At 40.8% G+C, this 10,236-nt stretch overlaps 1 protein-coding gene across 1 annotated transcript in view; it reads left to right on the top strand.

Annotated features, from left to right (window-relative positions):
* rcc2 (regulator of chromosome condensation 2) overlaps positions 1 to 10,236 on the top strand; it is a 27,938-nt gene that overhangs the window by 7,933 nt on the left and 9,769 nt on the right. The window contains exons 4-10 of the mRNA XM_050064663.1: positions 1,362 to 1,505; positions 2,986 to 3,117; positions 3,421 to 3,509; positions 7,033 to 7,147; positions 8,023 to 8,189; positions 8,351 to 8,531; positions 8,778 to 8,883. Coding sequence (XP_049920620.1) covers positions 1,362 to 1,505; positions 2,986 to 3,117; positions 3,421 to 3,509; positions 7,033 to 7,147; positions 8,023 to 8,189; positions 8,351 to 8,531; positions 8,778 to 8,883 — 934 coding nt within the window. The remainder of the gene's footprint in view (positions 1 to 1,361; positions 1,506 to 2,985; positions 3,118 to 3,420; positions 3,510 to 7,032; positions 7,148 to 8,022; positions 8,190 to 8,350; positions 8,532 to 8,777; positions 8,884 to 10,236) is intronic.

Genomic DNA, 10,236 nt, shown 5'->3' with positions numbered 1-10,236 from the left:
TATATGTATATATATAATGTATATATAGATATGTATATGTATATATATAATGTATATATAGATATGTATATGTATATATATAATGTATATATAGATATGTATATGTATATATATAATGTATATATAGATATGTATATGTATATATATAATGTATATATAGATATGTATATGTATATATATAATGTATATATAGATATGTATATGTATATATATAATGTATATATAGATATGTATATGTATATATATAATGTATATATAGATATGTATATGTATATATATAATGTATATATAGATATGTATATGTATATATATAATGTATATATAGATATGTATATGTATATATATAATGTATATATAGATATGTATATGTATATATAGATATGTATATGTATATATATAATGTATATATAGATATGTATATATATATATGTATATGTATAGATAGCGGATTAGGAAAAACTCCCCCCAAAAAACGGTAGAAACCTCAGGAAGAGCAACTGAGGAGGGATCCCTCTTCCAGGATGGACAGATGTGCAATAGATGTCGTACAGAACAGGTCAACATGATAAATTAACAATAATCCGTATGACACAATGAGACAGAAAGGGAGACAGAGGCAGAGACAGAGAGAGATGCAGGACAGATGGTAATGGTAATAACTAACAACAACATTAATGAAAGTAATAATATCACATATAATAATAATTTAGCATCTAACTGGGGTAATGAAGGGTTTATTTTAACCAAACCAGTGTTGGTGATTGTGGAATCAGAGGAAAGATGAACTAAGACAGCTTTTGTTATTTTGTTTGTCGACTTTGCATAAAGTGAAATGTTTATTTAAATGGGGTCTGGTGGCTTTGACTAAAGCAATTTGGGGCTGTTTCTGGTTGAACAAAAAGGAAGGAACAAAAAGGTCAACCTCTGTAGGGATCCTTTCCTTGCATCCTTTAGTGCAGCACTTTATTGGACGCAAATTGGTGGTACTCATTTTCCCGAGTGACTACATTGCAGCCCGTGACACTGCTGCTGGCTGCAGCGGTCTCTCAATATAGGACCAATTTCAAAAATTGTTGTTCCCATTAGTCATTTAGATGCAAATACATGGGGAAATAGGGTCAAGGTTGGAAAATGCCGAAATTACTTTTAAAAGGACAAGTCAGATGAGTGGTTTTTATGAGGCTGAGGTTATTTTTGCAGATGCATTTATTATAAGGTATTCATGTTGTACTCTTCCTTCTTATACAGTAGTGAAGGAACAAAAGAGGGGGGAAACAATAACATGGGACAGGTGTTGACAGATGGTGTATAAATAAAATGATACCATTGGGTTTTGATGTGTGGTCTTTGTGTGTTTTCAGCTGCTTTCCGCAACCTGGGCCAAAATCTATGGGGTCCTCACCGCTATGGCTGCCTGAATGATATTCAGGTTAGCTGTGTGGTGTCAGGTCCCTGTGCTGCACACAGTCTTCTCGTGACCACTGAGGGCAAGCTGTGGAGCTGGGGTAAGTAACATGCTTTCCTCGGGTGCAAATGTTTTCCAGCTAAAAACATTGTATAAGCCACACCCCCAACAGTTATGAGTTTATACCCAGCAAATACTGCTCGGATCATTGACTGTAAGTACAGTTGCCTGCAAAAGTTTGGGCACCTCTGGTCAAAATGTCTTGGATTGTGAATAAGTTGAAGATGAACTGATCTCCAAAAGGCACAAAGGTGAAGATGGAACATGCTTTTCAGCATTTCAGTCAGGATTACTGTATTATTTTTGTTTTGTACAATTTTAGATTGGAAATAAGGAAAGGAGCACCATGCAAAAGTTTTGGCACCCCAATACATTTGAGTTCTCAGACAACTTTTACCAGGGTCTCAGACCTTAATTAGCTTGTTAGGGCTCTGGCTTGTTCACAATCATCATTAGGAAAGGTAGAAAGATTCTGCAGACTCTGGAGTGGTGATGCACTTTTCTACTGTGCAGCAACACCTGTACAAATATGACCTTCATGGAAGAGTCATCAGAAGAAAATCTTTCCTGTGTCCACACCACATAATTCAGCATCAGACGTTTGCAAAGGAACATCTAAACAAGCCTGATGCTTTTTGGAAACAAATCTTGTGGACTAGTGAAGTTAAAATGGAACTCTTTGGACCAAATGAGCAAAGGTATGTTTGGAGAGAAAAAGGGTGCAGAATTTCAACTGTTAAACACCAGGGTGGATCGACCATGCTTTGGGCTTGTGTTGCAGCCAGTGGCACAGGGAACATTTCACAGGTAGAGGGAACAAGGGATTCAGTTAAATTCCAGCAAATTCTGGAAGCAAACATCACACCATCGGTAAAAAAGCTGACAAAGAGAGGATGGCTTCTTGAACAGGACAGTGATCCTAAACACACCTCAAAAGCCACAATGGACTACCTCAAGAGGCGCACGCTGAAGGTTTTGCCATGACCCTCACAGCCTCCCGACCTAAACACCATTAAACATCATGTGGATAGACCTCAAAAGAGCAGTGCATGTAAGATGGCCCAAGAATCTCACAGAGCTAGAAGCCTTCTGCAGGAAGAATGGGGGGAAAAAGCCCTAAAACAAGAACTGAAAGACTGTTAGCTGGTTTCAGAAAGCATTTAGAAGCTTTGATACTTGCCAAGGGGTGCGCTACTAAGTACTGACCATGCAGGGTGACCAAATATTTGCTTCAGGCCCTTCTCCTTTTTGTTATTTTGAAACAGGAAAAGATTGGAATTAAAAAGTAATCTTGCCTAAAATATTAAAGAAATGTGTCATCTTTAATGACATGCCTTTTGGAAATCAGGTCATCTTTTACTTGCTTAACTATTAATCGCAAAATTTTGACCAGGGTTGCCCCAAACTTATGCATGCGACTGTAAATAGAAATCTGTTGAGGTTTGTGTCCCAGTGTTTGAGTCTGGAGTGGAAGGGGTTATCTGTCCATCACTGAGTTCTTGGTTTTCTGGCCTCTGTAGGTCGTAATGACAAAGGTCAGCTGGGACACGGGGACACCAAGCGTCTGGAGGCTCCCAAGTTAATTGAGGCGCTGGCGGATCATGTGATTGTTGCTGCGGCCTGTGGACGCAATCACACCCTGGCACTCACAGGTAGGCTGAGCCATGATGTGCATTATCATCCGGGGTTTCTTTGTTTTCATTCCAGCCAAACACTACAGCAGCCGTTTTCAGTGATTTAATTTCTTTTGATTGGTCATGTGTTGTTGTCATTGATTGAAATGAGAACCAGCATACCCTGGTGTTAATAATAATTAATTAAACACAAAATTTGTTTGATTTATTTATCCAGTTTTCATTTCTCTGCATATTTTAAGTGTGCTGTAGACAACAGTAGATAGAATGTGAGGGTTGGTATATGCTGCTCTGTTTGCTGATGTCATTCTTTGTCCACAGAGGATGGCACTGCATACTCTTTTGGTGAGAACAAGCTAGGCCAGCTTGGCCAAGGCAACCAGACTGATGCAGTCCTCAGCCCAGCACCAGTAAGACATTAGCGTCACACTCAACACACACTGTAGAGCCAGGGAACAGATGGGCTCATACAGGCACATTCTGTAATATGTGATCCATATTTCAGCTGACTGTGTGGTGATGTAAAGGTCAAAGATCTGTCCAAATAATATGACAGTTAAGATATAAATATGCCAAGGGCTACAATATTCAGATGAATACAGAATGTATTAGTGGACGAACTGCTGAGTATGAGAAGTAACTGTCAGTCTGAGTTGTAGTATAATATGCGGTCATCTGCTGTGTAAGAACTCCACTGGAGGCATTATCAAGTTAATGTTAAGCCCAGTTCAGACCAAAGATTAGCAAAGAGATGAGTTGAAAAAAATCAACTACTTGCAGTGCACTGATCTAAAAACTTGCCAGTTCACACCCATGCAATTAAACTAAGCACTAAAAGTAAGGAAATTTGTGTTTGGTAGATTATTTCTATGTTGTAACAATGCTTCTTGGCAATAAATCTTATACTGTTGGAAAGCCTGTTTATTTCCCTTTTAAATGGTGCCACATTTGTAAGGAAGATGCATTTGTGGGATGAGCAGCAGAGCTGAGTATGTGGGTTGTACCCATGAAAAATTTGCCAAATCTTCTCTGCCAATGCCAAACAGCTTTTTTTTTTTGCTGTTGACTCTTGTTTGGTTGATTGGATGATTGAAGTCTGAAGAAACAAGACATATTGTCAATTTAACAATTTAATCATTTAACAAACAGGAGCCTCAGTAGCGTGTGGAAGAACCATTCACAGCCACAACAGCCTGGCACCTCCTCCTCATGCTGGTCACCAGCCTGGTCACACACTGCTGTGGGATGGCATCCCATTCTTCAACCAGCATTTGTCACAAGTCAGCCAACGTGGTTGTGTTGGTCACTCTGGCACGAACAGCACGCCCAAGCTGATCCCACAAGTGTTCAATGGGGTTGAGGTCAGGACTGCTGGCAGGCCATTCCATCCTCTCCACTCCCAAATTCTGGAGGTAGTCTCTGATAAACCCCGCTCTGTGGGGGCGAGCGTTGTCATCTTGGAGGATAGAGGTTGGTCCCAGACAGTGGAGATATGGGATTGCCAGTGGTTGCAGAATTTCATCTCAATATCTCTCTGCATTGAGATTGCCTCCAATGATGACAAGCCTCGTTTTTCCAGTATTTCTCACACTGTCAAAAATAATCATTGTTAGGAAATAGCTCACTACAAGGTGTGACCTTACGAATTTAACAGCATTCTCACTAGTGTCGTGGTGACGTCACTTCTTTCTGAGTCAAATAGCTTTTCAGTAGTGAAGTTAATTATTGACCGAGTAGCGCGGTAGCATTCATAACACTTACAAACTTGTTTTCCCCAGGAAAAACTCTGAAATGCAGCAAGTCTTTTCTTGTGGAAGTCTGGATAAAAGTAAGGATAGTAAAACTGAGGACAAGTGATGTGACTGCCGCCAGCGCCACACCGAGGCATGAGACGACAGAGTTGCCCCTTGTCCCATATTGAAAAATAAAATGTACTGTCCCTTACTGATTCAGTACAGGATGCAGTTTGTCCTGTATTTCTGTGGAAAGAGTTTAACGAGACATATTGGAGAAATATTAAATCAAGAGAATGTCACATAATGGCAGGTCTGTCACTCAGTGTCATCGTTGCCATAATTACAGAGACTCCGCTCAGGACCACTGTTAGCCCGCTCACTGACCCACTGGCTGCTTGATAAAGTTATCTGAGGGTCCCTTTACGCCCGGATATTAAACTTATGGAGCTTATGGATTCATAAAGCCTCACATGCACTTACATCTCAGTCATTGTGGAGCTGGGCGCACATACATGAGATTTGTTTACTCTCACACAGTGAGACACAAATTGATGCAGAAACACCCTTCAATCAGTTTGCATATCGATATCTGTGCCCAGTCCACCACTCGTTAGATCTGTCAGTTAAAAATACGACTAGAGAAGAAGTGCAGTTTTACAGACTGTCTCGCACCAATGTGGTTCTCCAACAGAACAGCTGTCATTAAGCGCGACCATTACACACGGCTGTGGCTATTGATAGCGCCCATGCCACTAATTCATCACATGTAGCCCTACCTGCAAACCATCATGGCAGTGATATTTCAAACTTCATTATAACACATCAGACAGATTATTGATGATTAATTTATAGCTCTACAGCAGAAGTAACATAAGCGGGTTGTCTAACAGAAATAAACATTTACGAGAAACTCAGTGCGCTGTATAGTTGTACTATAAAAGCAAATAATTTGCCTCGAGGCTCGACAAGAGTCAATAGCAACAGCACAAAAAAAAAGCTGTTTGGCATTGGCAGAGAAGATTTGGCAAATTTTTCATGGGCGCAACCCACATACTCAGCTCTGCTGCTCATCCCACAAATGCATCTTCCTTACAAATGTGGCACCATTTAAAAGGTAAATAAACAGGCTTTCCAACAGTATAAGATTTATTGCGAAGAAGCATTGTTACAACAAAGATATAATCTAACAAATACAAATTTCCTTACTTTTATCCATGAAAAATTTGCCAAATCTTCTCTGCCAATACTTTTTTGTCTTCTATTGGGTTGATATTTTATGAGAGCCCAACTGTGGCAATAGTTGTAACAACAGGAGCAACAGCCATTGCCTTAGTGTTAGTGGGCGCTCACTATGTGTGGCTTTGTCTAGATGTGTGTTGCGCACTAATTTGCGTTTTGTAGGATAGTGAGGGCATGAACTGCCCTACTCTGCCTCACTCTGCCTCCGATTGGCTTACCCTGACACTCTTACCTTAACACTAACCATTCTCACTCCTTTTGCATAAACCTAACTAACCTGAACCAACAAAGTCAACAAGTACTAATCGATAAGAGGGAGAGTAGGGTGGGTCATGCCTTTGCTATCTCAGGAAACGCCGATTTGTGTGTTGGGCACTGAAACAGTTAGGGTTTTGATACAGCAGTGGTGGTTACTGTTGGCTACAGCTGTGGTTTTTGCTAGGCCTACAACTGTGGCTGTAGCTAAAGCCATTGCAATGCCTGTAGTTCGTCTTTTCTTTACAGAGTCTGAGGTAGTGCCACTGACATAAATAGCATTGTAAATTCTGAAACTTTTTGATCCTGCTGAACCTGTATCAGATATGACAGAAGTGTTATTATACTTCTCAGGAGTGTGGGAATAGCTTTACAGCAACTTTTAGGACAACATAGCCATGCCAGTTCAATAACCCTGCATGTAGTTACATGCCATGATACACCCATGATTAACTAATGCGTAACACCTCTGTAATAAGAGCCACAGCCATAACCAGAGCTACAATCACAGTCGTACTCACAGCAATAGCAATTCCAAAGCTACACCCATACCAGCCTGTAACAATCACAACCATGCCAGAATCCAGCATAGAGAACTGTATGGATCAGAGAGAATGCATAAAGTTATCTTGAGGTAACTCAAAAGTAGACTAGATGTTCATGTGCCTTCTTAATAATCTTCCTTCTCTCTCGCTCCCTCTAGATTTCCTACAATGGCCAGCCCCTGGTGAAGGTGGCTTGTGGTGCTGAATTCAGCATGGTGGTCGACTGCAAAGGAAACCTATACTCCTTCGGCTGCCCAGAGTACGGACAGCTTGGTACGCTCAAAACACACCTGCTATTAAGTGGGGTTGTATGAAGTACTTATCCATAGTCACTGTTTAACCTACAGTAGATGTCAGTCAGCACACCTCCAGTTTGGACAAGCAGGCTGGAGTCTGACATGGAAGCTAAGCAATGTACTGCTGTGGACGGGGGGCAGCAGCAAAACATATTATAACCACCTTTAAAAAAAATCAATATCAGTTTAAGTGTGCACTATATTTGGGTTATTTTTACCGCTTCACCTTAGCATTAGACAGCCTGTCCTGATGGGAAAGCCGCTAATGGCTTCCGTTCCCCATCTATGAACATATTCTCTATTCACTCAGGTCCACTTAAACTGATAATGATTTTATTAGATAGTGAAGATACGTTTTTGCTGCTGCCCCTGTCCACAGCAGTTCATTGCTTAGCTTTCGTGACAGTTTCCTGCCTGCTTCTCTAAACTGGGGGTGTGCTGACGGTTATCTACTATAGGTAATACGGACTATGGATAAGTACCTCATACAATCCCACTTCAAAAGATCCAAACAATCCCTTTCACGTGACAGCTTTGTTTAAAGTGTGTTTAAATAAGTCTGTTGTAAAACAGTGGGAGAATGTTGGTACTGCTGTGTCATCAGTATTGCTTATAGCTGATGGAGGCAAATGTGGGAAGTTGACAGCAGTTTTACAAAGAGTGTATCACAGATATATAGGTATCATCACCTCCTTATTGAAGCCATTGGCAGAAGAGAAATGTCAAAGATATGTGTGAGGTAATTTAGAAAGTGTCTCCATTTCATAGTAGTATTTTCACACCATTTTTTTATGTGAAGTATTTCATGGAAATAACTGTATAATAATGACTTTGTCATCTCTTTGATTGCAGGTCACAACAGTGATGGGAAGTTCATAGCTCGTGCCCAGCGCATTGAGTTTGATTGTGAACTCATTCCTCGCCGTGTCGCCATTTTCATTGAGAAGTCCAAGGATGGCCAAATCATGCCTGTGCCCAATGTGGTGGTGCGAGATGTGGCCTGTGGGGCTAACCACACGGTGAGGAAGTAAACTTATAAATAAATAAATAGTTTGATTAGAAGCAGATCACATTATACGGTAGTCATTCCATAGATGGCCAGTGATGGGTCGAACAGAGTTTACAAACTAATACCATTCTCCTCTACACTGAGCATTAAAACTAGTGTGTGGGCTTGCAGCTGGTGCTGGACTCTCAGAAGCGAGTGTTCAGTTGGGGTTTTGGTGGTTACGGGCGTCTGGGTCACACGGAGCAGAAGGACGAGATGGTTCCCCGACTGGTCAAACTGTTTGACTTTCCTGGACGCGGTGCCAGTCAGATCTATACAGGCTACCAGTGCTCCTTTGCTGTCAGTGAGATGGGTAAGAAGAGAGCACATCACAGTGCAAGAAGATTTCTGGACACAGGCTAACTCACATAGGCCCAGTGATATTGTTTAACTTTATAATAATCAGATTTACAGAAGATTTAAGTGACTGCTGATTTTCAGCCAAAGGCTTCAAATACTGTTTACTAAATGTGAAGTCAGGTCAAAGTAAGTCTATGATAAATGATGCTGTTTGCGTGCTGCAGTGCTTGTAGATGTCTGATAAGTGTTGTATTTGCAGGTGTGCTGTTTTTCTGGGGCGTGACAAATACCTCCAGAGACTCAACCATGTACCCCAAAGCTGTGCAGGATCTGTGTGGCTGGAAGATCCGCAGTTTGGCATGCGGGTGAGTGCCGACATTACTTGTTTGTTCCTCTCTCTGTGACATGGTGAGTGTTTCTCCTTCTGTGCAGAGGACATTTTATTGTCTTTCCTTTAAGATCCCTGAAATACAAGGTCAAATGTCTGACCCTCAGAGTTTCTGAAGCTTTAAACAAAGTACATCATTCATGGGTGGTTCAGACACTGTTAGACAATCTGGAAAGCTGTTTGTTTAAAACATACTGACATGGTTCACACACATAGTCTTCTCTCTAGGTACTGGCAGACATTGTAATATGTATACAAGCTGATTGTGCCCTCATCAGTACAAAGTGTGTAATGGGCAAAGAGAATTGTTTTTAAAGGTATAATATGTAACTTTTCTGCATTAAAATGTCAAAAAACAACTAAACCAGTGTTATACAGTATTTTGTTGAGTTTTGTACTTAAGTATCCCAAACTTTTCCAATAATGTTTAAACTCAAGTATACGGTCCGTGTCATTTGGTCGCTGTTGCCTTGTCAGTGGCATCATATCCTCTTTGCGCATGTGTCTGGGTTGTGGCTGTCTACCAGAGGCTGTCATAAATTGACTTTTACCTAGTTTTAAGCCACATTTTTACAATACACCTTTTAGATCTTGGTCATTTTTTATGGCTTTTTTTTTTTGCCTTTATTAGATAGGACAAGTTGAATGTTAAAAGCGGAGAGAGGGGACAGCATGCAGCAAAGGGCTTCAGGTCAGAATCAAACCCAAAGCTGTTACGGCAAGGACATAGCCTTTGCACATGGCGCCCGCTCTACCAGGTGAGCTACTGGGCGCCCCAGATATTGGCCATTTTTAACTATATATTTTAACTGGGTGAAGGATTTTAGTCATCAGTTGTCTGGATCTGAAAGGGGGACTAATGTTTTTTTCAACCTGGGCCCTATTTTCTGATCTACTTTTGTCTAAATGAATAATAGGATGTTCAATATTTGACATTTCTCCAGTACGAAGCTAGGGCTGACCTGTCTGCAGCCCGGGAGCGTGCGCTATATTAAATAATAGGGCACTCAGACAACATCAAACAACGTCAAAATACGTCCACTAAAAGTGCATTTTTTTCACACAGGTAGGCTCGGATTGTTAGTATAATTATCCAACAACATAACGGAAAGGAGAAATGAACGTCTGTGTTTACCTTNCCACTAAAAGTGCATTTTTTTCACACAGGTAGGCTCGGATTGTTAGTATAATTATCCAACAACATAACGGAAAGGAGAAATGAACGTCTGTGTTTACCTTTAGCTGGATTCGGACATGTTCCTCTGCCTGTTGCTGCTCCCTCTCTCTCCTCGTCCGCTCTTCAGTTTCAATGAGCTCCGCATCCGTGTAC

This window comes from Epinephelus moara, chromosome 16 (assembly GCF_006386435.1).
Source record: "Epinephelus moara isolate mb chromosome 16, YSFRI_EMoa_1.0, whole genome shotgun sequence".
NCBI classification, from domain to species: Eukaryota; Metazoa; Chordata; class Actinopteri; order Perciformes; family Serranidae; genus Epinephelus; species Epinephelus moara.
The sequence above is the reverse complement of the archived record's forward strand: the minus strand, read 5'-3'. Positions and strand labels throughout refer to the sequence as shown.